Source organism: Artibeus jamaicensis, unplaced genomic scaffold (genome assembly GCF_021234435.1).
Source record: "Artibeus jamaicensis isolate MK-2021 breed Jamaican fruit bat unplaced genomic scaffold, CSHL_Jam_final contig_685, whole genome shotgun sequence".
Lineage (NCBI taxonomy): Eukaryota > Metazoa > Chordata > Mammalia > Chiroptera > Phyllostomidae > Artibeus > Artibeus jamaicensis.
In genome coordinates, this window is record NW_026521924.1 from 18,678,107 (window position 1) to 18,705,196 (window position 27,090).

General features: G+C 52.7%; 1 protein-coding gene across 7 annotated transcripts in view; it reads left to right on the top strand.

Annotated features, from left to right (window-relative positions):
• The window catches only part of EPB41L1 (erythrocyte membrane protein band 4.1 like 1), a 119,178-nt gene that overhangs the window by 69,043 nt on the left and 23,045 nt on the right, over positions 1 to 27,090 (top strand). For 4 of the 7 annotated variants that reach the window (XM_053671292.1, XM_053671295.1, XM_053671293.1 and 1 more), the window contains 9 exons: positions 1,716 to 1,791; positions 4,224 to 4,442; positions 7,358 to 7,445; positions 8,003 to 8,155; positions 9,368 to 9,465; positions 9,742 to 9,917; positions 12,907 to 13,055; positions 16,317 to 16,499; positions 19,112 to 19,216. In XM_053671292.1, coding sequence (XP_053527267.1) covers positions 1,716 to 1,791; positions 4,224 to 4,442; positions 7,358 to 7,445; positions 8,003 to 8,155; positions 9,368 to 9,465; positions 9,742 to 9,917; positions 12,907 to 13,055; positions 16,317 to 16,499; positions 19,112 to 19,216 — 1,247 coding nt within the window. The remainder of the gene's footprint in view (positions 1 to 1,715; positions 1,792 to 4,223; positions 4,443 to 7,357; positions 7,446 to 8,002; positions 8,156 to 9,367; positions 9,466 to 9,741; positions 9,918 to 12,906; positions 13,056 to 16,316; positions 16,500 to 19,111; positions 19,217 to 27,090) is intronic. The other 3 variants (XM_037164542.2, XM_053671296.1, XM_037164543.2) reach the window with 2 other exon arrangements.

A 27,090-nucleotide genomic window follows, 5' to 3' on the forward strand; every position in this document is an offset into this window, starting at 1 on the left:
AGAGTTGGGTCTGTTTCCTCCCGAATCTCTGTGGCTGTCCCCGAGGGCACTGGGGACAATGCCTCCACCTCTCTGGGCTCCTGCTTTTCCTTGGCAAGTGGATTAGTGATTCCTGCCTCACGCGGTGGGGATGACAGTTACATGACACATGTGTGGACAGTAGCTGGCAGATAGTAGGGGCTTTTCTGAGGCAGTGGCGTGGTGGTTAAAAGGAGGGAGAATGAGGCTCAACTGCCTGGATTTGATTTCTGACTCCATCACTGCTTCTTACATGAATGGTTTTGTGTCTCAGCTTCCTCTTCTGCAGAGTGGAAATAATAATGCCTACTCTCAGTGTTGTTGTGAGGATTAAACGAGGCATTAGGTACACGACACCTAACATGGTGCCTGCACCAGCAGCGTCCAATATGTATTAGTTGTTATTATCATTATTATTACTGTTATCATTTCTGAGACAGGGATTGTTTCCCCTGAGGCTTCCTTTTCCAGGGACTCAGCCGTGGTCCAGAGCCTGAGTTCTGGGCTTAGACCCCAGAATTAAATTCCATGCATTAAATTCCCATGCATGCCCATAGTGTTGTTAACAAAATAAGTGACCAGCGCTTAGTGAGGGTTGGAGACACAAGAGCTGTATGGTAAAGACGGTGATGACCACAGGGACACGGATTATAGTGACAGCTTGGCCTCCAGCCCTTTGTGACTCCTCTCCTGGGCGGGCCTCACTTTCTTACTGTCAGGGGTCTTTCTAGAGCATGGCGCCCGGAATGTTCCAGAGGTGGTCTGACCATTGTTCGGGACTGTGGCCTTTCACCAACACCCCCTCTGTGCCTCTCCCCTGTCTCCCTCCCGCCGCCACCAACCTCTCCCATCCTGAGAGGTCATCCCTCCTCTCAGCTCACAGAGCTAGTTTCCGGCTCAGACTCAGCCTTTATTTCTCCCTGCCTCCTATAGATGTGCCATTAATTTTTCATATCTAAATGTGGAGGTTAACATTTATCCCCGCGAAATGTTCTTTGTTACTTTTAGCCCATCAAATTTGCCTTTTAGGCCTTGTTTATAATCCAATTCTGTCATTTGAGATAGAGTTAAAGCGAGATAGAGCAGAGTTTTCCAAAGTGTGTTTCAGGGAACATTAATCTGCCTTATGAAAAATGGATACAGCGGGTCAAATGAGTTTTGGGAACTTGAAAGCTTGCCTCCTTTAGAGAGGTACAATTTGTAATGGCAGAGTGAGGGCTCTGAGAAGTCTAAACTTAGAAAACCTGTTTAATGTGGTACTTCTCAGACTTCTTCCCATTAGCGTCCCGCAGTGTTGACTTTGCAGAAGAGGAAGGGGCACGAGCTCTGGAGCCAGGTGGTCTCGGTCTGAACCAGCTGGCATCTCCACTTCCTGGGTGACTCTGGACTGGCCTCATTTGCAAAATGATAATCACAGGCTTTACTCATAGAGATTTAGTGAAGTGATGTGTGTAAAATAATGGTGTGCCTGGTGTGCACCATCAGTATCCCGTCTTTTTACTTTCCTTCCTGCTGCTAGTTCACAAGTCTCTTAACCGGGGCCTCAGTCTTCTCATCTGCCAAGTGGGAATGTCCCAGACTCCAAGATTAGAGACAGAAGGAGACTTTGAAAATTGCTGATTGATAGGATGGTTTGCCTGGGCCACTCACTGGGGTCACGGGGCCTCTCTGATCTCTGCCGAATCTTCTTCTCGCAGGCAGCCCCTGGAATTTTGCCTTCACAGTCAAGTTCTACCCCCCTGACCCTGCCCAGCTGACAGAAGATATCACAAGGTGAGAGCGGTGGAGGGAGGGGCAGGTGTGCTGGCCGTGGGAAATGGGGTGGTGTGTGACGGCACCTGCAAACTCAGATGCCCCCCAAAGCCAGGCAGACCCTGCCCACAAAGGAAGCTCAGTGCTAGAGGAACAGATGCAAACACAATGGTCAGTGGCAGGTGGCCCTTGGCTTCAGAGGGGGGTTGTCACAGGGAGCAGTGGGGACCTATATGAACCCAAGGGGACAGAGGCCGTCTAAGACAGTTGCTGTTCAACTTAGGCAATCATGGCCTTGTGGGAATTGGGCCCAATTTGAGAGTAAAAACCACAATTTTTAAACATTGTAAACTAATTCAATTAAAAAAAAACTCGGTGTGGGCATCTGTGGGTAGGACCAGCCAAACACATGTGAAGATCTGGGGTGCTGGGTGAACCACTGGTTTTTGGCTTTGGGGATCAGGAGGGAGTAGAGTGCAGATGCCTGTGCTCGTGGGAGTTTGGTCCTGGGCGCTGTTCCATGCGCGCATCTGGCATGTGGGGGTCAAACGATGCATGTCAGCCACCCCCCACGGAGGCCAGCCCGGCTGCTGGGTGCACACGGATTGCACGTGGCCTCTCATTGTGCCTCGGGGCCAGTAGATAACACGGCTTGAAGATTGAAAGGGGGTGCAAAGCATCTTCCAGGTGAGAGCTTTTACGGGGCTCATCCCACCTCTGGAAACCAGAACAGTGAGAGACCCTTCTCTTTATCATAGCTCATTCCAAAGACATAGCCTCACTTCACAATGTCCCGGGCCTTGTCCTCCTTGTGCTGGGCCCTGCCCATCCACCAACAGTAAGATGTGGACTTGGCCTTACTTCTACAGCAGGGGAGGGCTGTTGAGCCATCCTGTCCCTGCTATTGAGCCCCTCCTTAATAATATTGGCTGCCTTTTTGCCAGGCAATGGGCCAAGGTTAAGATGCTGACTTTGGCCTTGGGAGATAAGACGTTTGTCCCTGGAATAGATCTGGCTGGAGGCCTTGGCCTCATTAGCCCTGAGGTCCAGCTTGTGGCCAAGATTCTCTATCCATTCCTGGGAGGACTGAGAGCTTCGGACCAGCTCAGCCCCCACCCCTGTGGCCTTGCCCTCTGGTGCTTCTCTTTGTGCCAGTCCCTGGGCTTCCAGGGACCCCAGGAGGGCAGTTCACCTCGTCCAGCGTGGATGACCCCAGGGGATGGGGTGATTTAGTAGAAAATATCCAGGCCCAGAATAAACTGGTCAAAATGACAAACTGATTGAAATGAAATATCGATCAGAGTGCTTGGTGATGACTTCTGAAGTCTTAGACTTGAACAAAATGCTCATCTGTCCCCACTCGGTGCCTGTGATGTTGGAGCAGCCCCTGATTCTGAGCCCGCACCCTGGCCCTGAGCACACACTGAGGCTGCGCACACCCCCTGCCAGAGTTTCAGATCAGACTGCAAAAGAACAGCACGAGAAAATTTATATTAAATAAAAGCGACTTAAACGAAAAAGAAACCGGCAATTGAAAAAAATGGTGAAACATAGCAAAATGGGCAAGTAGGCATTGCTGGCAGGGAATGGACTGAAACTTTGTTTTTTAATAACAATAACCAAAAAAAGCAATAAAAATGGTTTTAAATGGTCCTAAAAATTGTAAAATCATCCAAGTGTGCATAAAAGTTATAAAAAATCATGGCCTAATGGTTGGAAATGTTTCTTTTAAACCAATTTATTTTTAGACAATTCACTTAGCACTAGAGGCAAAATAAAAAGTGTTGAGAAAACACTGGTGGGCAGGTCCGTCCGGGCGGTGGGCGCGCTGTGCGGAAGATAAAGTGAGTGAGGGCACGTCTCCTGTGCTGACCTGGGAAGGGCTCTGTGGCGCAGGGTTGGGTCTGCAAAGCAGGCTGGAGAGTCAGAGGCAGCTTTTGATACCGTGTGCACATTCAAAACACACACGAATCAAAACCAGGCGCAGGCCTGTGCGGCAGTGGAGGAAGAAGGTGTAGAACAGCACGGATGGTGGGGGGAGCTCCAGTGGAGGGGATTCTGAGAAAGCACATCAAGAGGAAGTCCAGACGCATCTCTAAAGTTTACATTTTTCCACAATCAGAATACATTCATTGTACAAACAAAAGTACATGACATTTTACGAAAGCGGTCAAAGTAATCCTATTTAGCTTGAAAATGAGCTGGAAATTGAAAAGACTTCCACACTAGGAAAAATCCTTCAAACTCAGATGTGAACAAAAATGCTTCGAGGCATATGAAATGGTGCAAAACATACCCGAATTACCAATGCACAAAATGCCAGCATCTTCTTGTTCTCCTGAGCTGAGGGGCAGTCAGCTTGGTTCTGATGGGGCCGGGGGCAGCCGTGCCAGAGTGGGGGCATCTCGGGAGGGAGGGGCCCCGTGCCCATGCCCGCTCTCCCCTATCTCCAGATACTACCTGTGCCTGCAGCTGCGGGCGGACATCATCACAGGCCGGCTGCCCTGCTCCTTTGTCACGCATGCCCTGCTGGGCTCCTACGCCGTGCAGGCCGAACTGGGCGACTATGACGGAGAGGAGCATGTGGGCAACTATGTCAGCGAGCTCCGCTTCGCCCCGAACCAGACCCGAGAGCTGGAGGAGAGGATCATGGAACTGCACAAGACATACAGGTGAGAGGGCCTCCACCCAAGGCCTCCCTAGAACCATCCCTGCCAGGCCCCCATAGGCAGTGCCGGAAGTACCCCACCTGGCTCTGCCGCTCATTTGAGGTGCAGATGTGAGGGTCAATCATCTCATCAGATTGGAATGATATATAGTAACTAGCTGTGTGACCTTAAATGACCTCTCGGGATTTCAGGTCCTAAGCTCCTCTTCGGGTGTGATAATTCTGCATCCTTGGCTTCTTAGAATCAGTCTCTTCACCTGACACCCGGAGACAGTAACTATTATGTGGCCTGATGTCTCGATCGTGGCATAAAGATCTTGCACTGTAAAGTCGACTGCCTGGGCCTTTTGGCGTGGCCACTTTCTAACAGGGGGGTCTCAGCCTTGTCATTTTACTTCGCTCTGCTTTAGTTTCTTCATCTGTTTGGTATGGACGCTATTAAAACTTGCCCTGGAGGATTCTTGGGAGGACTAAATCACCACATGCAATACTTGATTGTGCAGAGGAAAAGCACTTTTTTGCAGAAGCTTCATGATTAGCTAGCTAGTTACCCTGTCAGCCTCATTTTGAAAAGATTTTTACTTATTTTTAGAGAGGGGGAAGGGAAGGGGAAAGAGAGGGAGAGAAACATCAATGTGTGGTGGCCTCTCATGCGCCCCCTACTGGGGACCCGGCCCGAAACCAGGCATGTGCCCTAGACTAGGAATTGAACCTGCGACCCTTTGGTTTTCAGTCTGGTGCTCAATCCACTGAGCCACATTAGCCAGGGCAAATCAGCCTCATTTTTTACCTGTGTTTGTACAGACTTCAAATGTCAGTGTTTCTCAGCTAGCAGTATCTGGAGGAGAATTCATTCTGGAGGATGTGTGGCATCCCTGGGTCTCAGCCATTAGAGATGCTCTATCACCCCCTCAGTCACTGTAGTGGCCCAAATGCCCCTCCCCATTTCCAAATGCCCACCATGAGGGTGGTACCAGTCCCCTGGCAGGGAACCCCTGAAACTGAATGGTTTCTAAGGTCCTTTTAAGCTGGAAGTGCTTTGGGCTCCAAGGCCAGGGTTGTTATGGAAACCCAATGTGGTAAACAATGGGAAAGTGCATTATGAGCTGCAAAGTGTGGTGTGTGGTGATGTTATCTCATTGCTAATAAGGATGGAGGAAACGAGGAGGGTTGTGTCCTGGGGGCTGTGCCAGGAGCGGATGCCCAGGGCCAGATGTGGGGAAGAAAGCCTGCTGGGGTGTGACCGGGAATGCAGGGTCTGGGTGGCCGACGTGTGTCTCCGAGACTTGCACACCAACTCCAGTTGGTCAGCAGTGACCGTTGTTGTATTGTGCTGAGTGGGATGCTAAAACCATACAGCTGGTTAGCAGCCTCTGCCTGGCTCAGGACTAAGGAGCAGTGGCCCACCTGCCATCCCTTTGTCATTCCTGTTGTAGGTAGTTCGATGTGTGAGGGATTTGTGAGTCAGAATACAGGCGTACCTTGTTCTATTGCACTTCACAGATACAGTGCTGATTTCAATGCATTGAAGGTGAGACCCTCCCTCAGGGATTAGGAGTTGCTCAGATGACAGCACTGTTCTTAGCAATACAGTACTTTTAAATTAAGCATATCCATTTCACATACATAATGCTCTTGTGTACTTAATAGACTACAGTGTAAAGTAAACATCACTCTTATATGCACCGGGAAAGTAAAAAGTCTGCGTGACTCACTTTATTGTAACATTCCGGTGGCCCGGAGGTGAACCTGCAGGATCTCAGAGGTGTGTCTGTGATTCCGAGAAAACAGCTCAGGTTGCTCTGCGCTGCAGAAATGCCAACGGCCGTCTCGTTACAGCTCTTTCGACCTAGAACACATTGACATCTAGCGTCCAGATCCCACGCAGTGGGTCACCACGATGGACAGAGCAGAGGAGACTGAGGCCCAGAGGAGAAGAGACAGCTGTGAGAGTAGTGGTTGGGAACACAGACTCCGCATTCAAATCCTCACTTTGCTACTTTTTAAAAAAAGATTTTATTTATTTATTTTTAGGGAAGGGAGAGAGAAAGAGAGGGAGAGAAACACTGTATGTAGTTGCCTCTCATGTAGCCTCCACTGGGGACATGGCCTGCAACCCAGACATGTGCCCTGAGCAGGAATCAAACCTGCGACCCTTTGGTTTGCAGCCTGTGCTCAATCCACTGAGCCACAGCAGCCAGGGCCTGACTTTGCTACTTAATAGCTGTCTCCTTAGGCAAATTATTCAACCTCTGTGTGCCACAGCTTCCTTGCATGTACAATGGGAATAATGATAATACCTACTTTATAGAATCGTTTTGAGGATTTAGTAAGTTCAGACGTGTAAAGTGATTGGAACAGGAACTGCATGTGGTCCTTATTAAGTGTTCGCTGGGACTAAGTGTAAAACATGTGGTGTCTGGAAGTCAAAACAAGGGAGGAGCTTGGGTTACATGACTCTTCTTTCCAGAAAGGGGAATGGGCACCTGTTCCCCAGGGGAGGTTACGTGGTTTCTCATGTCATATTCTAAGATAAATATCTTATGTGGGTAGTAACTTAGGGGCCCCTAATTTATGATGGACAAAGTCTTCACAGTCATGGAAAAGCAGACTTTATGGCTCACATTTAACTGAGTGGCAGAATGAGCCAAAAATCCTGAGTCCCAGCCCAGCCCTTGAACACTTCCTGGAGGAAGCAAGATTAGACGTGAGCTTCAGCAGGAGAGTGGTTGGGCTGCAGAGGAGTCTGGGGGTGCACCATCGGCACCGAGAGCAGAGGTGGGGGAGGCCTAGCCCTGCACCTGCTCCCGAACATTTCCCTTCCCAGAATCACAGGGTCTGACTGTGGTCACCTTCGGGCAGCAGAACCCAGGCCTGGGCCCTCCCCGTGGCCACCGGTGATCATTTTCTTTCCCGTAGGGGCATGACCCCCGGAGAAGCAGAAATCCACTTCCTGGAGAATGCCAAGAAGCTCTCCATGTACGGAGTAGACCTGCACCATGCCAAGGTACCGCTGGGTCCCAGGGTCCCCCGAGCATCCTGGGGTGTCCCCAGAGAACTGCCATGTTCTCATGGAGGGCTCGGTGTGCCAGGCCTGTGTTCCTGGCAACCTAAAGCCTTTTCTGTTCTCATTTCTCATTCCTCAAAGTTCCATAACCTTTATTCTCCCACGACTGTCGTCATTTCCTCCTTGTGTTATATTTATTTTGGGACCTGTCTGTGCCGTCCCTCGATTGGGAGCATCATGAGGGAAAGCCAGGGCCTTAATTTACTTCTGTTTCCCGAGCGTGTGAGCACCTGGCCTGGCACCACAGATGCACCACCAAGCGTTTGCTGGGCGAATAAGTGATGAGCAAGGGCTGGGTGCATGAATGACGAAATGAACGAGAATGGCTGAATGGCTGGGCGAGGAATTGCTCAGGAGCTCCAGCATGGAGGCTCGGAGTCCACCTGCTTCTTAGGGCTCGTTTATAAGCAGAGCTTGGGGAGGGACTTGGGGGTCAGTGGCAGGTTGCCCCGGGCGTGGACGCCAGGCCTGCTGTTCCATGGTCTCTTCTCGTGTAGGACTCTGAGGGCATTGACATTATGTTAGGGGTCTGTGCCAATGGCCTGCTCATCTACCGGGACCGCCTGAGAATTAACCGCTTCGCCTGGCCCAAGATTCTCAAGATCTCCTACAAGAGGAGTAACTTCTACATCAAGATCCGGCCTGGGGAGGTGAGCCTGCCTTGGAAACCCCTCTTCCTCAACAAGTCGGCTGGACTGGACAGGGTCCGGGCAGCAGGCCCGGATTTCCCTGCTCAGGATGCCTGGATCGGGCGCTGGGATCTGGCTGTGGAGAGAGCCGTCTTCTGCTGGGGCTCTTTTCAGAGACGCACACACCTGAGCACACATATAAAGATAACCACACATATTCAGTGTGCATAGAGCAATGAATACATGTCCATGTCCCTCTGTCTGTTTACATGTAATAGTCAAGTATGTACACACACTAAGATACATATAGACACACAACCACACACACACAAACATGTATACATTTGACCTCCATGGCTCACCCATGAGAAGTTCCGCTTGGTTCTGCCTCTAGAATAAATGCAGACCCATCTGCTTTCCTCTGCACTGCGCCTGCTCCCAACAGCCACGGTCTCTCACCTGCACCTCTACAATGTCCTTCTCACTGACCTCACTGCCCCATGGTCACTCCAGGCCATTTTCCCGTAGCTGCTGAAGAGAGCTTGAAAGTCCTTTCCATCATGTCGCGTCACACTCACCCCTGCTCCCACTCCTTGCTTAAGTATTTCGAGAGCTCTCTTCAGCCTTTGGGCTACAGTGCAAACTCCGTCTGTGGCCACCTGCCTCCCCCACGTATCGCTGCCCCACTGCCCGTCCCATGCCCTCTGTCCTCCAGCCCCTTTGGCCTCCTCTGAAATTCTTGAATAACCAAGCTCTCCCCCGTCAGGAGCCCTTTGCTTTTGATTTTCCCTCTACCTGAAATTCTCTTCCACACCTTCTCAGGTGGCTGGTTCCTTCCCCATCCTTCAGATCTCTGCTCACCTGTTCAGAGGGCATTTCCTGCTCACCATTTGTGCAACAGTACCCAACCCTGCACCTACCCAGGCTTCCTCTGTCACTTCACACATCTCTGTTCATTCCCTTTATGACCTTAGCTGTATCTGAAATGATCTTGTGTACTTGTTTATTATCAAAGTCCCCTCCTCCCCGAATCTTCTGTCTGGATTGCCATGGTGTCTCTTACTTTGCACAAGACCTATCACAGAGTGAGAGCTCAGTCCGCCTTATTGAGTGAATGAATGAGTCAATGAATGAACAGGCCAGAATCACACATACTGAGAAGACGTTCAGAAAGGATGGCTGGAGGCGAGAGGGCCGGGTCTTCCTTCTTACCCACCCCCTTCGGTTTTGCAGTATGAGCAGTTCGAGAGCACCATCGGCTTTAAGCTCCCAAACCACCGGTCGGCCAAGAGGCTGTGGAAGGTCTGCATTGAGCACCACACGTTCTTCCGGTGAGCCAGGCCCTAGGGCGGGGTGACCGGCGTTGTGACAGAGGCCTCGAGTGTATGTGTGGGTGATGTCTGTGTTTTGTGAGGGGAGAGCAGGAGAAGCTAGTAAGGACCCTGGGAAAGACCAACCCCCCCCTCCTTTCTCTAAGTCTCCCCATTCCTGGACCACTTAGAATTGTAGCTGGTGGGACAATGGGATAAAAGGCCAGCTGTGGTCCAGCCTTGGGCCCGGCAATGCAGGTGTGATCCCCCCTCTGCACCTCCATTCCTCCGCTGCAGGCTGGTGTCCCCCGAGCCCCCACCCAAGGGCTTCCTGGTGATGGGCTCCAAGTTCCGGTATAGTGGGAGGACCCAGGCACAGACCCGCCAGGCCAGCGCTCTCATTGACCGGCCCGCACCCTTCTTCGAGCGTTCCTCCAGCAAACGGTACACCATGTCCCGCAGCCTTGATGGAGGTATGCCCCGAACTGGAGGTGGGGGAAGAGCGGTGTTCAGAGGGAGGGGGATGGGCGTGCCAGGTGCAGAACGAGCAGAGAAGGTGGCAGGCACAACACAGGTGGATTTGCGCTGGGCACGGTGGCCTGAGAGGTCTGTTGCACCTGGGCGGCTCTCGGTGGTTTAGCTCCAACCCGTGGCCTCACTATTGCTGAGATGTGACATAGCCATTCCTGGACTTCCTGTGACTTCTCTGAGCCTTTTGGGTCCCAGGTTTAGCCATATGGTTTTTGGGGGCCCCTGCCCGGGGTGCTTAGTGATTCACAGGCGGTCCTCATACCGGGAGAATGCTGTATTGCCACCGCAGCGTGGACTTGGTGATGCCTTCCCTGACTGGAGGCAGAAGGCTTGTTCCTACTCTCCTGGTTTTGTTGAGCCGATCGACATCTAACCGCATGGCGTGCTCCTCTTGGGCGCACAGGCGCCCTCAATAGCAACCAGAACTGGCCCTGCATTTTCCTGTATCAAACAGACCAAGGCCTCTCAAAACGAGGCCCGTAGACCTGCACCACAATCACCTGTGAGTTCTGGGAAACACTCAGATTCCCAGGCCCCCGCCCAGACTTACTAAAGCGGCACCCCTCGAGGCCAGGACTCCCCCCAGTGTGCACAGGGGGGAGTTTGTAGGACAGGGTTAGAAGTCACATGGGGCACTGGAGAGATCCAGAGTTTGGCAAATCTGAGTTTGAATCTCAGCCTTGACACTCAGCAGCTGCTCTGTGAACACAGGACGTGTCCCCTAAACATCTGAATGAATGGATGGGGGTCCTTGATCAGCTCAGCTCCCTGTGCCCTTTCCTCGTCTGCAAAATAAGGAACACCGCTTTGCTCTGTGCTGAGATAATACCTCTACTGCGCCCAAAACAATTCCTGGCACATAGTAGGACCTTAGTAACTAATACCCTGATGAAAATAAAGTAAATAAAATAGAAAAATCTTCCTGTGAAAAATAATGGTGCCCCCCAATAAAATAAATAAAATAATAGTGCCCAATAGTCAACTATTGTTTATTGTAGCAGTAATAAATTATTATTGCTTTTAAGTTTGTAGAGGGTGGTTTATAGGGCAGAAGGGGGGCCTTGAGTGGGGAAATAGCGAATACTCCCAGAACACACTGGGGCAGGCCTCTAGGCAAGTAAGTTCCACTGAACAAATATTTTCTGAATGTTAAAATAAATACAGCCCTTTCCTTCAAGGAGCTCCTAGAATAGTAGTATTGTGAGCCCTTCAGGTGATTCAAGCAGTGGGAGGAATATGTACAGAATACAGAGCGGCCTTGAGGAGAGAGGGATGCATTCTGTCTGGGAGGAGCAGACAGGGCTCTGCAGCGAGGGTGATAATGGTCAGGGCTTTGAAGGATACCTAGGAGTTTTCCGGGCGATCAGGGCAGTCGGACGCTTTTCCTGCAGTATGAAGGTGAGACCTGTCCCAGGACTCACTGGCCATTTACGAAAGACATGCAGTTTTGCAAGAGTCCATTTGTGGCTGGGGAAGCTCCTTATTCTCCTTGAATGGCCAAGGGCTGAGAGCTAAGATTGGCCATACATCGCCATGTGTAATGTGCTCCCCTGTATGATATGAACCCATGTTTTTGGCCCATACTTTCAGGAAAACTTTTGTTTTAATTGTTTGATCCAACGATTGATTTATTTATATTCAGAAACAAAACTGACTATTGTATTCCAGGGTATTATGTTGCATATGGATACCATCATTGCTTTCTAGAGTTACACTTTAATGCATAAGCACAAATAAAAGAATTAAAAACATTTATATAGATGCAGAATTCATACTACCCATGTATAATGGGTACCCTTATTTTTTCCTCAAAAATTTTGGGCAAAAAAAATTACGCATTACACACGGCAAAATGCGGCATGCTGAAGGACAGGAGGGCCCCCGCTGTCTCTGGCCCCCCCACAGTTTTCATTACTATGCCAGGGGCTGAATGAAGCCCAGGTTGTGCAAGGCAGGAAAAATTGGCCCGTGTGTGGTGAGGCTCATCAGGAGGGGCCCGGAAGCCTGGACTCTAAGCCAGTAGGCCTGGGCTCTCCTCCTGATTCACTCAAAGGTCCCAGAGCCCCTCCTCTGTGAACTGAGGATAACAGTTTCCATTCTAGCCATCAACGCAGAGCGTTGGGCGGCTCAGATGAAATGGTGTGCATGATGGGCCCTGTGCTGAGTAAACACGTACGACTGGAAAGAATAATTCTCTCCTTTCCAATCTAGGCCAGTCTCAAGGATAATCTGTGCTTTGGTCATTTTAATTCAGCATTTCCCAGCCCTTTTTTCCTACCAGGACGCAATCCATGAGCATAGTCTGGGCTATGCCCAGAGCCTGGTGTAAAGGGTGTAGTTCCACTTCTTTGTTTCCTGCTCGGAAAAGTGCTTTAGAAAAGTGCCAGCAAGTGAGAGAGGTGTGTTATTGCAGGGGTCCCCTCGGGTTAACCTCTCACAATGTCCGTGTATTGCTCAATAATGGTCAAGTTAGTATTCTGCCGCAAATGCCACAAGAAAATCAACATTTGTGGGCCAACATTGATCGAATTGGCTCACTCTGTGCCAGCCACTCCTCTAAATACTTATACACATTAGCTTATTTGTTTCTACCCCTCCCCGCAGCTGTCTGAAGTAGGTATTGTGTATAGATGATAAAACCGGAGGCCCTGGGGAGGTTGTGTAACTTACCCAAGGTCGCACAGCCAAGAAGAGATGGATTCGAGCTTTGAATCTGGGCACTGGTGCTGTAGATATCAGGAGGGGGCCCAGGGCCCAGGGCTGGGAGATAGTCCACGTGACCTGGGGAAGTCCACTTCACTTCAGTGGGGCACTGGCTTCTGTCCCCAGTGTGCTGGGGGTGTGGAAGTGCCTGCTCCACTCCAAGCATGCTTGAGCAAGTGCACCTGGCAGGTGTCTCACACGGCCACCTGGCTGTTTCTGCCCCTTTAGCAGAGTTCTCCCGCCCAGCATCTGTCAGTGAGAACCATGACGCAGGACCTGATGGTGACAAGCGGGAGGAAGATGGCGAGTCTGGGGGACGGCGATCAGAGGCTGAGGAGGGAGAGGTCAGGACCCCCACCAAGATCAAGGAGCTAAAGGTAGGAACCTGGCTTTCTCATACCCTCTGATCCTGTGTTTAGCCTTGGCCTTGGCCTTCAGGTGCCCCGGCTGTGGCCGAGTGCCCTTGCTGTGGGGTGCACCGAGTTCTGGGCCTTGCCCTTGGGCCATGTTCAATACTTGGATATACCCAGGTGTGGGGGGCATGCTGCCATCCTACACCCCCCTTTTGCTCTGTTTTCCTGGAGGGACACACTGTCCCCGAGGGGACTCCAGCTTCCTCTTGCCCATTCTGAATTTGTCTCTTTGACTACAGTTTGAATCTGCACAGCCCCCTTTTCCCCCAGAGCATGATGGGCTGTTTCCGTGGGCCCTCACAAGTGTCCCCCTCCTGTGACCTGCCTCCATTTCCCACACACCTGCGCACACACTTGTGCAGGCACCCACGGCCTCAGACTCACAGATATGCACCCCTCACCCGTAGGGTCACGCACCCTGATTTTCAAACAGCCTGCAGGCGGGCACGTGCACACGGATGGAGTGTTTCCATCACGCAGCCCCACTGGGGGAGCACAGGTCCCTGAGCACACACACTGACTGCCAGCAGCAGCAATGCCCAGAACCCTCACTTCCATCTGCTCAGCTGACTGACTGCTCACTTTGCCTCCAGTCCTCCTGCCCCCTCTTCACCTCCCTGGGCCAGCTCCCCATCACACACCCCCCACCTCTGACCACTCACTGCGCGTGGGGGGCCCACCCAGCTTCCCTGGCCTCTGTTGCTTGGGCGAGAGCACTCTGACCTACCTGCTGGACCAGGTCGGTCGCGGTGTCTCTAATCCATTGGCTCTACTGACCCTGCTGGTTCCTTTCCCTCCTCCCACGCCCGCTAGCCGGAGCAGGAAACCACGCCGAGACACAAGCAGGAGGTACTGCATGGGGCCTGTCCCTACCACCCGGCTCATTTGTCACCATCCCACAGTCCATCCCAGGCTCATCTGGTGCCACCTCAGCTTTAGCTCCATCTCTGCTCCCTAGCCGTCCTCCTCCCCATACCTTCCCCCCAGGCCCATCCCCCACCCGACTACCCTCAGCCCCCCTTGTTAAGTTCATCTCTCCAGCGTCCTGCTCAGACTCCACCCCCAGCAGTGTTTCCCCTCCCTCCTGACCCCCCTCTCTACCCAGCTCCGCTCTGCCTCCCCAGACCTCCCTCACTGCCCCTCACCCCTGCTGACTGTCCCGCTTGTGTTCCCCAGCCCTTCCAGGCCATTCTGTGCTTTCAGTGAGCTCATCTCGCCCTCAAGCCCTTTCTTTGACTCATCTCTTCATCTGTGTTTCTTGTCCCCTCACCCCAAGCTTCTTTTTTGTATCTGTTGGCAACCTCGTGGGAGGGGTGGGAGGGAGGAGCCTCGGAGCGCACCCGTCTTTTCTCAGATTCTGTTGCCCCTCCCTCTGGGCGGGGCCTGCTGCTGCTCCAGCGCTGTCAGGAAAGCCTCCTCCCTTTCTCCTGCCCTCTTGCCTTTTCCTCCCCCCCTTGTATCTTCTCTCAGCTTATCCCTCCTGTGTTAGCTACTTCTCCTTCCCTTTCACACCGTCTCCATCTCTTCATCTGAGCTTCCACTGCAAAAGTGGATTTATTCTTGGGCCCGAGGGGAAGGGTCTGAGGCTGGGGAGTAAGAAGGGCCTGGCCTTGGAGTAAGGTGGTCTGTGTTTTAGCCCTGAGTCTGTGACTGATGCTTTGAGGGTCTTGGGGATGACCCCTCAGGCCCCAGCTTCCCATCTGCAAGTAAAACTTTTGGACTAGACTTCCCCAAGGCCCTTCAAGGATCTCAGGTTTCCGCCACCCACTCTGGCCTTCGGGAACACTGTACGCCCACACAGCCGCAGCAGCAGGTACAGGACAGACGGTCACAAGACACATCTCGGGTCCTTTGCAGCCCAAACCCACGCCCCTTGCAAACTCCATCAGGTTGGATTTGTCAGACATCGTCTTGACGCACTCAGCTCAGGAAGGGATGCCAGAGGGACAGACAGGTGTTTAGAGGCAAAGCAGAAGCCCCAGTAATATCAGTTTCCTTTCCGAGGTCACCCGGAATCGATCCTAGTGGATCCTTGGATGCCAGAGATAATCCCGGGGGAAGAGTCTAGCTTGTCCAAGCACAAACCTACCTTCCGAGTAGTTCTAGAACCATCCAAACTGACTTTCTAATAAGCTAGACTGTCCATTTCTTGTCCTGAATTGAGTTGACATGAATCCTCAACGGCCTTACAGATGAGGGTCCTTGGACTACCAGCCCACTGCCCTGCCCCCAGAAGTAGGCAGACAAGCAGCTCTGGCAGGTCACTGTCATCTCCTGTGCCAGGGCTGCACTTCAGGTGACCTAAGGGCAGGTTACTCTGCCACGATGCACTGGCCAGAGCTGAAACTTGGCAGTTTAATGTGGAACACACCTATGACTCCAGCTATACCTGGCTCAGTTCTTGCGTCCAGCCTTGGACTTACCGCTCTTCTTCCTGGTCTGTAATTCTCCTGATCCTCCTGAACACCCGACACCATCCTAGCCTCTCTCTTCAGCTGCATCTCACCTTGTCTGCTGTTGAGGACTTGGTACCCATAAGGTAGCTAGAAGATCCAGGGTAGTTGGGAAAGGTAGTGGCTGTCAGCAGAGAAAACCGAACACAGTCTTTTTCTGGTCCCTGATTCTTGGTGTGGGAGCAGAGCCCATTTTACTGGATGTCCCTGGCTTTAGAAGGGCCCCACAGGGCTTGATTAATGGCATATTTTGGGCAGGAGAGACCTAGACTGGGGATCCTGTTAAGCACAGTGGCTCAAATCTTGGTCAGAGGTGGGGACCAGGGTCTGGGAAGCCAAGGGGGGGCGGTGCAGAGCTGCCCAGTGAAGAGGGTTGGCGAGTTCTCACTGTACCTTGGTTGTAAGCGAAGGGAAGCCACCTCTGTGCCTAGAAATGGGCTCGTGGCGCCGAAGGGAACTCGCCCAGACCTGTGGGAGTTGGTTGGGTTTGGGCTCCAAGGCCAGCAGCCAAACAGGGGAGAAGAGAAGGTGGCGCTTGACCACAAGTCTCCCCTTTTTAATCTCAAGTGTGTTGTGCACCTGTTGGGGCTGACATCCTGGCCCTGCTTGGCTAGAGAGGTGCTGTGAGAGTGATACCGGGTCATGGATGGGACTCACCTGCTGATACAGGACAGCGATGGTGACTGGTGACTGCCAGCATCTTCACCACACCCCGTACCCCATCGCAGAGCTGGTCCTCTAATGCCTGGCTGTCCTCTCCATCCATCCCTAGTTCTTAGACAAGCCCGAGGACGTCTTGCTGAAGCACCAGGCCAGCATCAACGAGCTCAAGAGGACCTTGAAGGAACCCAACAGCAAACTGATCCACCGGGACCGAGACTGGGAGCGGGAGCGCAGGCTGCCTTCCTCGCCCGCCTCCCCCTCCCCCAAGGGCACGCCCGAGAAAGCCAGCGAGGTAGGTCTCCCCCCAAGCCCCTTGGCGGGGGGCCTTGGGAAAGCGGGGGCCTTGGGAAAGCGGGGCGGGGAAGGTTGCAGTGTGCTGACTCACCGTCAGCCTCCGCACCTGTGTGCTCCTCCCCGCTGCTGCATACGGGGCGGTGGGGCTAGGATGGCGAGCTAAGCTGAGGAAGCCAGAGTCACTAAACTGGAATCTGCAGTCCCAGGGACCACTCCGAAAAACTCAAAGTAGTCTGGTGTATTCCCCTTCCATCAGCCAGAGTGTGATGGGGAAGGAGTGCTTGTTAGAAATGCAGGTTCTGGGGCCTCACATCAGACCTCCTGAATGAGAATATAGGAGGCAGAGCCCTGGAATCAGCCTTTGAAACAAGTGCCCTAGGCGGTTCCCATGCACACCAGACTTTAAGAATCAGGGCAGCTCTGTCCAGTGACCAGACCCTTGCATGCCTGTTGTAAAAGCGCAGATCGGGAAGTGTTCTCTCCCAGAAGGTGCTCAGAGGCCACAGGAGGGGAAATAGGGCCTCCAGGAAAATCAGAGCTACTCCTGTTGCCTCAGAAAAGGATCCCACGTGACCTGCCTGTCGAGCGGAAAGCAATCAAACAAGAGAAAGACAGGCTCGTGAGAATTCCTGTGCTGATAATCCCAACTCGTTGTTGTTAGCACTGCAACATCTTGGCAGAGTTTGCCCCCATTTATACTTGAGTGTTTTCTCCCTGGTGCTGCTGCTCACTGGGCTCCAACCCACCTCCCAGATTTGAACTCTGGCTCTGCTGTCTGCAAGCTGGGGGCCCCCGGGCCTGTGACTGAGCCCCACTGAGCCTCCATTAGGTAGAGGTTATAGAGCAACATTTCTGCTTCTTAGGAATGTTGTGAGGAGCGAACGAGATCAGGCACGGAGAGGCCAGCAGAGGCCCGGTGCTCAATACTTACTGTTTCATTTCGAGAGCCCTGGGTCTCACTCAGAAGGTAAACTTTGGAGGGATCCTCAGAACCCACTTGGCTCAAGGTCATCCCTTCACGGATGGGGCTTTGAGGCCCAGGAAGGGAGGAACTTTTCCAGTGTCATAGTTGATTGATGAGGAGCCAGAACCTGATTTTCTTGTGTCCCAGGCATATTAAATCACAGCTGTCTAGACGCAAGGCCAGACCAATTGAAGACCAGACACAGGGTCAGTTGCGTGCCTGCTGCCCCCTAATGCTTCGACAGTTGGTGATGCAGCCATGACTGAATGAGCAGGGTGCTCCACTGACTCAGCACACCCCACCCAGTCGATGAGGGCCTCGTTCAGTGAGGCTGCTGTGGTAGCTCCCTGGCTGGTGGTTCACAGAGCTAGGGATGACTTGGGGGTCTTTGAGACAGTGCCATGGAAGGAAGGCACATCTCTGCATCTACCAAGGGCTTCTGTGACCATCTTTGATGCAATCGAGACCCTGAAGGTGCTAAACTGGGCTGTGGGGGCTGGTCTAGTGATCCAGTTACACGCCCCACTCCTGCCCTGAGACACTTGACCTGTGTGGTCTCTCTTCAGTCCTGAAGCCGGTGAGGTGGGGTGCAGGGACTTCTGAAAGGGATGGACTCCAGCAGAGGAGAACTGGATGAGCCCTGCTCTGGAGCATTGGGTGGGCCTCAGCGAAGCCTGGCTTGAGGGGGTGCTCCCCCCTGCTGGTGGAAGCAGGAACTGCTAGAAGATGCGTGGAGTCTGTTCCACCACCTATCTTCTCACTGCTGTCCCCAAAAGTGTGGCCCACTGCTGGAAAGAAGTTTGCTGGAGGAGCTCACCTCGAGCATTGAGAGGCCCTTGAAGATCTGGGAGATGGGGAGGACACTTTGCTGGGGACTGATCTGAGTCCTTGGGCAAGTGACCTCACCTCTCTGAGCCTCAGTGGCTAGTCAGTCAGTCTAAAGGGAACCAAAATTGCCACTCTTTACGGTTGGGTATTTGGGAAGATTGAGCAAAATAGTAGATATAAACATACTTTATAAACCGGGGGGTGCGGACAGTCACGAGACCATTGCTGATGGTGGCGAGAACTCCCGTTCCAGGTACAGGCTTTGCAGGGCTGTCCTTCAGGGGGTTTCACCCAGATTTTCTCAGAGCGTCCTCATATGCTATAGAGTTTCATCTGGGCCAAGAGGGAACAGGAGGAACTTCAACCAAAATAGGGACCCCAAACTATAGACAAGAGTTCCCATTTGCCAAGCCGGGGTTTCCATGTCAAAGATAAGTTCTTAAAAGGGCCTGAGACCCAAACTGTAGGATTGGACCGTGGTTTAAAGTAAAGACACCCAGACAAGACTTGGAACCGGAGTGCAAGTGACATGCCTCCAAAACCTCTTGAATGAGAACAGGCAGGCGACGGGCAAAGTGCTGGCTGGCAGCCGACCCCTTGACTGGCTTGGAGGGGCAGTTCCCTTCTTTCTCACCCACAGTGCAGCTCCTCCCTGACCTCCCCTATAAACCCTAAGGATGTGGGATTTACAAAGCGGGGCTATTTATGGATTTATGGACTCTGTGTGTGTGTCTCTCCTGTTCTCTCTCTCTCCCTCTCTGTCTCTCCTTCCCTGCCTCCCTCCTTCCCTTTCCTCTGGCCCTGGGCCTCCCCCACAGTCCCAGAGGACCCAGGACACCTCTCAGCAGGATTTGGCACCTGAGCCTGGGACGGCCACAGGCTTGGAAGTGTTCACTCAGAAAAGCCTCGCAGCGTCTCCTGAGGTTACTGTCATCACCTCCCCTCCTACCCAGGACCCCCCTAATGGTCTTAAGAAACCCCTTTCTCTGGGGTGAAGGGGGTGGGCCAGCCTCTGCCGTGCACGTGGGAGCAGTGGGTAGCCCACATGGTCTCCATGCTGTGACAAATGAGCATCCCCGTTCTAGCGATCCACACAAAAGGCAGGCTGCTCCCTCATCTCTTGTGTCCCAGGAATTGGGACTGAAACCATTCAGGGAACATAGAACAGCTCAAGTCACCTCTGGCTTCAGAGGGAGGCAGAGATGATCTCCCCACAGGCCAGGCAGAGGCAAGTGGCTCTAGAAGCAGGCTCTGCCTTTTAAGCTTGGAATCTGGGGTCATAGCCCCTGTATGCCTTCTACCCTAAGGTCTTGTTTCTGTTTGGAAGCCTGAGTAAGGTCTAGCCATTGCTGGTTGGAGGATGGCATCCCATCCATCCCCACCTCTTCTCTAAACTCCCCTTGGAGCTTGGGTCACTCAGGGTCTCCAGACAACATACTCTGTGGGCATCTTGCTCTAAGGCGTATCCTTGGGGTTACAGGGATGTTGTCAGGCAAGCGTTCTGAATGAGGGCATTGCATCTGCGCCCAGGAGAGCAGCAGGTCAAGGGCTCTGGGAGCTTGCTGTGCCCCTGCCTGGGTGCCAGGTGGAATCCAGGCCCAGGGAGCAGGGGCCACATCTCCCCTCCCTGCCAGCACCTCACAGACTGTCAGGATTGGAAGGTACTGACCGATCATCTGGGTGAAACTCCCTTCCCCTGACACACGACCCTCCTCTGTGGGCACAGAGTGTGAAGGCACACACCTTTCTCAGTTCCCAGAGAAGAATTGTGTAGCTGCCCAAAACATGGGGGAACCATGGAAGAGAAACGAGTCAGCTACAGTAGTGGTAAAACAGACAGTTGTAAAAATAAAGACAAGACTATGGGCACTCTCTTGAGAGAAGTTGGACAGGAATCAGCAGCATGCCAAGGTTAGGGCAGCACTGCTACCCTGAAGCACAGAGATGCCCCTAGAGCCAAGGACAGATGCCCGTCCTTGGAGCAGGGGCAGCCTGCGGCCTTCATCAGCGTCCCTGAAAATTGTCCATCCGGCCCCTCTCACGGAGGGAGTTCTGCCTGCCCTTAATGGCAGCTCCTTTTGTCTTCAGTCCTCCATGGTGAAGTTTTCATATGAATTATCTGACCTTCTGAATCACCTGTCTGTGGGCCTCCCTCTGTCCCCAGGCCCCTTAGACCTGCTCTCAAGGCCCTTGGGAGTTGAGCACAAGCCAACCCTCTTTCTTCAATAGTTCCTCCCAGGGCATAGCTTCTAGAGGGCTCCTTGTCCTGGACACCTCCTCTTGGCCCAGAATGTGACCTAGAGCTCCAGGTGGCGCCTGAGTGGCCTGGAGTCAGCACAACTGTCTGGCTGGAGATTTTCTCCTTGCCTGTGTGGGAGCAGAATGGGATCCTCTTGGCTCCCAGCTTCTGTCCTCTGGCTGTCTTTCCGCAGTGCCTCCATCGGACAGCAGAGGGCGCTCTGAGCAGGCTCTGAGCGGGTGCTGAGGGGCCCAGCTCAGTGATGGCTATGGGGCTGGGGCCCCTGACATCTTCCCTTCCTTAATCCCTACGGCCCCTTGTGGCTCTGCCAGTGTCATGGTGCCAGTGAAGCGTTTCTCCTTTCTGTCGAGTCTTTCCTTATGTAGGAAAGTAGGTTCCTACACACCGGCTTTCACTTGTTAGAAGCAGAACCTCGACCTCCCTCAGTGCTCACTGTCATCTGTGCCCATGACCTCCTGCTGGGAGGCCTCTTTTCCTTCTGAAATAAGGGGAACAGCACGAGTGTCACAGGTTGCCACGTGGATTAAATTTATTGTATTTTTTGGACTATAAGACACTTTCTCGCCCGCCCCCCCCCCGCAAATTTGAGAGGCAGGAGGGTGCATCTTAGAATCCAAATGTAGTGTTACATTGGTGAAATATTATGTTATTTATGTTATTAAATATTTTATCAGATTTTTTGCTTCAAAAATTTTTCCCCTATTTTCCTCCTCTAAAACCTAGGTGTGTCTTATGGTCCGAAAAATATAGTACTAACTCAGACCAGCGATTTTTCACCAGTGTGCCATGAGAAATTTTAAAACATGCAGCACCTGGCTATTTAGTCAGGGGCACGGACCTCTTTTCCCTTAGGTTTTCAAATTAAAACATGCCAATAGCCAACACGATAGCCGTCCGGTGTGAATGAATCAAAATCATACCTATTCCTTTCGTTAGATTGGCAAAAAAATGCATTTTTTGGTGTGCTGCAGAATTTCAGTAATTAATTCACATGTGCCATGAGATGAAGAAGGTGGAAAACTGCTAACTTTGACAAAGGGCTGATATTCCCTGGCACAAAGTCACTAAACATAAGTACATTTCCCTTTCTCTTCCTATATAGTCTTTCTGTTCTGGGCCAGCTCCCACCCCACTCAGCCAGGAGGCTTCCAGTTCCTAACTAGGAACTAGATGCGTGGAACAATGCGTGGGAGGGAATGAACAACTTCCCTCCCAAGTTCCCTCCATTCTTTTGAAATTGCTGCTCTGTGCCCTGGCTGGTGTGGCTCAATGGACTGAGTTTCAGCCTGCAAACTGAAAGGTTGCTAGTTTGATGGCCACCTTAGAGCAGCCCAGGTCCCCAAGTTCAACTTGCTAACTAGTTTCCAGTTAGACCTGGGGCAGCAGTGTCCCCGAAGGGGCTCATGGGCCATCGCTGGCCATCCTTCCACGCTGAGGATGTCAGTAGAAGCCGAAATGGGAGCAGCTAAAGACACCTGCTTCTCAGGTGGAGGAAAGGAGGCCTGGCATCTGGAGGCTCTCGGAGCACTTCTCTCCGGGAGGGTTCAGGTGCCGTTGTCCTGAAGGTTCAACAACCTGAAGTAAAACCCCAGAGCCCGTGCCTGGCTTGCTCTGGGACTTCCCCCTTCCTTTCATATCTTTTTCCGTTGGCAAGATTCTCTTAGTGAGGTTTGCTTCCCTGACAGTCACGGAGATTTTGCTGAAATGGGGTGGGGGAGTGGAGGTAAGAGGTTAGTTACACTGTTCCCTTGATCCTTCAGAATCCTTTAGATCCTAGGGGATCTGACAGACTCCTCACCAAGTCATAACCTGAATCGGAGCCCAAGGGCAGGCAAACCCCCAGCCTGCTGTCGGGAGCAGTTTGGGCACCTCTTCCTTGGACGTACCTCACAGGGCTTGGAGCGAGAGGCTGCTTGCAGGCCTGCCTTTGCCACTAGCTCACTCTCTGACCTGGGACGTGGTGCTTACCTTCTCTAGGCCTCGGTTTCCACGTCTTTACCATGAGGGGCGTGCCTCAGAGCAGCGATTTCTGTTTCTTTTTTTAAGATTTTATGTATTTATTTTTAGAGAAAGGGGAAAAGAGGGAGAAAGAGAGGGAGAGAAACATATGATGTTGTGAGACATACATCATCACATGTGAGAGAGACATTCATCGGTTGCCTCTCACATGCCCCCAACTGGGGGCCTGGCCTGCAACCCAGACATGTGCCCTAACTGGGAATCAAACCAGCAACCTTTCAGTTCGAAGGCTGGAACTCAGTCCATTGAGCCATACCAGCCAGGGCACAGAGCAGCAATTTCAAAAGAAGAAGGCACCTTAGAGCAGCCCTGGTCCCCAAGTTCAACAGGGCAGCCCCACATTTGTATTACATATTAGGCTTCATGAAGATCTTGTGTAAAGAAGTTTTTGGTGGCTGTAAGATTAAAATCTCAATGGTCTTCTTGCTTTTGAATGATTCTAGAAGTTGTTCATTCCCTCCCAAGCATTGTCCCAAGGGCTGTGGGGACTCAGAGGCTGTTGTGTCAATGGTGTGACAATACTGCCCTCTTGTTGGTACTTTGGACCCTCAGCGATGCCTGAATTCTTAGGTCGTTTACTTCTGCGGTGTATTCTGGTTAGTCTTCTTCCACTCTTTCTGTGGATTTTGTTGGAATTTTCCAAGGACAGGCCATGGTACCTGTTTCTTTGGGAAGGAACCCCGCAAAGATCAAGCTGTTCAAGCCACTGTGGTGACCGGCACCAACCTCTTGGGCTGGTCGCTCGTATTTCTCATTCTAATCTCCTTCCTTCCCAGAAGTTCTTGCAGAAAGGTACAATTTCAGGCCATGGCTCATGGAATTTAACTCAATGCTTGCCATCAACTTGGCATCAGGTCACAGTTGGGACACATATTCCATAGGACGCATATTCCATATTCCATGAGCTAAGTTAGACAGGATCTGAGGCATCAGGAATCAGGCGCTCTTTTCCTGACTGTACCATGAACTAACTGTGACCTCGGGTAAGTCACTGACCTTCTCTAGGCCTATGTTTACCCATTTGTACAAGGAGGAGATTGGACTGAAGGTGTCTTAGGAGTTCTTTGGGCTCTAACAGTCGAATATTCCATGTAACATCAGCTACTTCCCCCTCTGACCGTGGCAGTTAGATCATTGAAAGAGGAAGGGGAAGAGTCCTGGCTCACCCATGGATCTTTGCTTTCCCCATGGTTAACACAGGGAGAACAGGAGACCCCATCCCATTTTGCCAAGTTGGGGTGGTGGTTTTAAGGGGACTTGGCAAGTAATTTGTTGGTGCCTTGATGGGCAGAGGAGCCTGGGAGAGGCTGACGGGCGTTGTCATGCCTGCCTCTCCCCAGCCATTTCTGGGGATGGACATGTTGACCTTTTGGCGGTAGATTGGTCCCTTCTTGTAGAGGGAAAAGGTGATCCATTCTTCAGGTGCCATATTTCACGTTAACCTCTTCTTGCTCCAATTGAAACACAGGGTTCAGAGCATTGGGTATTTATAGAAAGGAAGTACGCTAGGCCAGAAGAACTCAGTCTTCCAAAAGTGGCCACCATGCAGCAGGAAGAAAGTGAGGCAGGCCTCGCAGATATCCTTGCTGATGGAAGACTCTCCAAGGTGGACGTCCTGGTGGACAAGTTCAAAGTTGAAGTGGCCACAGAGGAGATGGTGGGAGCCAGAAGAGCAAACACCCAGCACAAACGAAGAATGATCGCAAGCCCTGAAGACTTTGAGTCCATGTGGGAGGAAGGCCCCTGGGTCAGGGACGGCCCAGAGGGGGCTTCTCCGGCTGCAGGCTGCACGCTGGCAGAAAAGCTCCTTGAGGGCTCCCAGCTCAGGGTGGGCACCGGGGAGGCAACCATCAGGAAGCGCCGGGTCTCGGGGCAGATGGAGGGCTGCATAGAGCGAAGGAAGGAGCTGGAGGAGTTCCAGGCTGGTGAAAGACCTACTGTCTCGGGGACCAGGCCAGCCGAGGCGGATGTCCCCTCTCCAGCCTCTGACAAGGAAGGACTTCAGTCGTTTCTGCTGGACCCAGCCCACGCTGAAGCCAGAGCCGACTCCAGTGATGAAACAGATACTTCCATTGCAGAGAGGAGCTTCTACTTCAACTACGGGGAGGAAGATGTTGAAGACCAAATCCTCCCTCCGCTGCTGGAGGAGAGAGAAGAGCACCTGGAAGGCCCTCCCGGAGGCAGGACTTGGCTGGAGCTCTCCGAGGAGCTTGCAGAGAGCGCTGCGCTGAATTCCTCAGACCAGTGGGGCTCTCCTGCAGCTTCCAGAAGGAGCAAGTGTGAAGCAGGTGAAGCTCACACAGCTTTCTTAGAGGAAGGGGTGGGGCCCCCCAGGGACCACGGAAGACCAGACCATCTGGAGGCCTTTCACCAGCACGGTACTGGATCTTTTCCAGGGCAGATGTTCTCTGAGGACTGGGGAGAAGCGGGGCGGGGGGTGGAAGGAGAGTTCACCCACCCAGCATCCACCGTCACTGCGGAGGAAGAGGCCCCCAGGAGTCAAGAGTTGATGGGAAACGCTGAGAAAAGTCCCCCAGCAGGATGGAAGAACCACTGGCCTCACAGAGGAGGGGGCGTGTGCCCAGACCTCCCAGCCTGCACCCCTCCGTGGAAACCAGCCAAACTGGGCGGAGGCAACTTCTTGCCCAAAGACAGGGGACCTGCTCACATGCATACAGGAGAACCTGTGATGGAGGACAGCAAGGTTAAGATGCCATTTCTGCAGACGGAGGTGATCAGCCCCCTCCCAACCTCTCCTGGTCCCCTTCAGGCTCAGGCACCTCCTGAAGAAGCTTCTCCGAGCCCAGTCCCCCCTGGGTCAGGGGAGCCTTTGCAATTTGGGGATCCCTTTGGAGAACAGTCCCCTGAGTTTCTCAAAGAAAGCCCAGAGCCCAAGCACCAAGTAGAGCCTGTGGCACCTTCGCACAGAGGCACGCGAAAGGCACCTCCCGTTGCCAGCAGAAAGCCCAGAGTTGTCCTTGAGGAAGTTGAGGGGGCTGCACCCCTGGGGTTGGGGCTCCCTTCAGGGAAGCCAAAGATGACTCCTTTCCAGGCTGGGGGCCAAGAGGGCTCCCTGGAAGACATTAGCAAGACCTCAGTGGCCAACAAAATTTGGATCTTTGAGACCCATGGAGCGGAAAGCCGTCGAGTGAGTCAGGGTGAAACACGGGCCCTTCCTCGTGAACTGCCTTCGGAAGCCTCCCTGGGGCAGGTAGAGCAGCAGCGGAATAAGCTTTTAGACCTGAGCTTCGTCCAGCTCCAGCCCCCGGGGGATCTCACCGGCCCCAATGCCACGCATTCTTCCTCAAGGATGTCACCTGCTACCAGGCACTTCAGGGAGGGTGTTTCTACCACATCCCACCAGGATGGATGCATGGAACTCGAGCTCATGTCCCCAGATTCGGGCTGTGAAACTACGCTGGAGGAAACTACAGGGGGAGCTGGCCACGTGAGCCCCTGCCCCCCACCCCCCACTGCCCCGAGCCGGTGGAGTACCGCATGCTGCGTAGCTTTCTAGAAGCATGTTTCAGTGGCTCCTCATCATTAGTGCAATCAGAGGCTGCTTGTCCATCCCTGTGAGTTCTTTTCCCTAAATGGGCCTGAATGTAGTGCAAGCAGAATGCAGGGTCATCTGCTTAGCCCGTGTGAGCCTAGCCACAAAAACCCTCGAGGGCCACACAGACCCAGCGGAGGAGGTGGCACAGCCGCCAGCAAACCACTCTCTTGCTTTGCCTCGCTGCCCCCACCTGCTGGGTTCCTACCTGTTCGCTTGGCTTGTCCAGCAACCTTCCTTCCTTCCTTTCCCTCCCCTGGTTCTCCTGCCTTGGGGAAGTAGACAGTCCAGAGGTTTCCATCCTTTACTGGTGGTTGCCTCTCCATCCCAGGGCCAAGTACCTTTCTACCTCCTTAAGACTAACTATCCTCTCTAATCCAGAACAAATCCGGAGACACCGTCAGGGAAGAGAAGCGCGTCACCACTTTAGCAGCAAACGCCCCCGGGAAAGGGGGGCACCTGAGATTCGCCAGCCCCTCAGGCCCTCAGGTCTCTGCAGCCCCTGGGTGCCCTGATGACCCACCCAGTCACCCTTGTGTGGCCAGGGTGCATCGCTGCCTTAGATTCCCACCTGCTCTGGCAGTGCTTCCTGCGTCAGCTCAACTCTGGCTTGTCTGAACGTGTCCTCACACCTCTCAACCTCCCCGAAACTGGCCAAATGGACGCTTGTTAAGCGAGTGAATCTCTAAGTGCACTGAGTCTCTAGAACCTGAAGCCAAGCACTTTAAAAATATTTGGTGGGTGTTCAATTGGTCTTAAAAAGGAGTGTCATGAAGCAGCCCCAAATGTGTGTATGGTGTTTAACCCCTGACAGTCCAGTTGAGAGGTATGTATGTCAGACAAGAGTCGCTGGTTCCCCTCCAGCCTTTCCTTGGCCTGCTGTTGTCAATTGCACTGATGGGACCGGAACCTCCACCTCTCGGCCTGCCCACCGGCCCACTCACAGAGCTCGGGTGGAACTGATG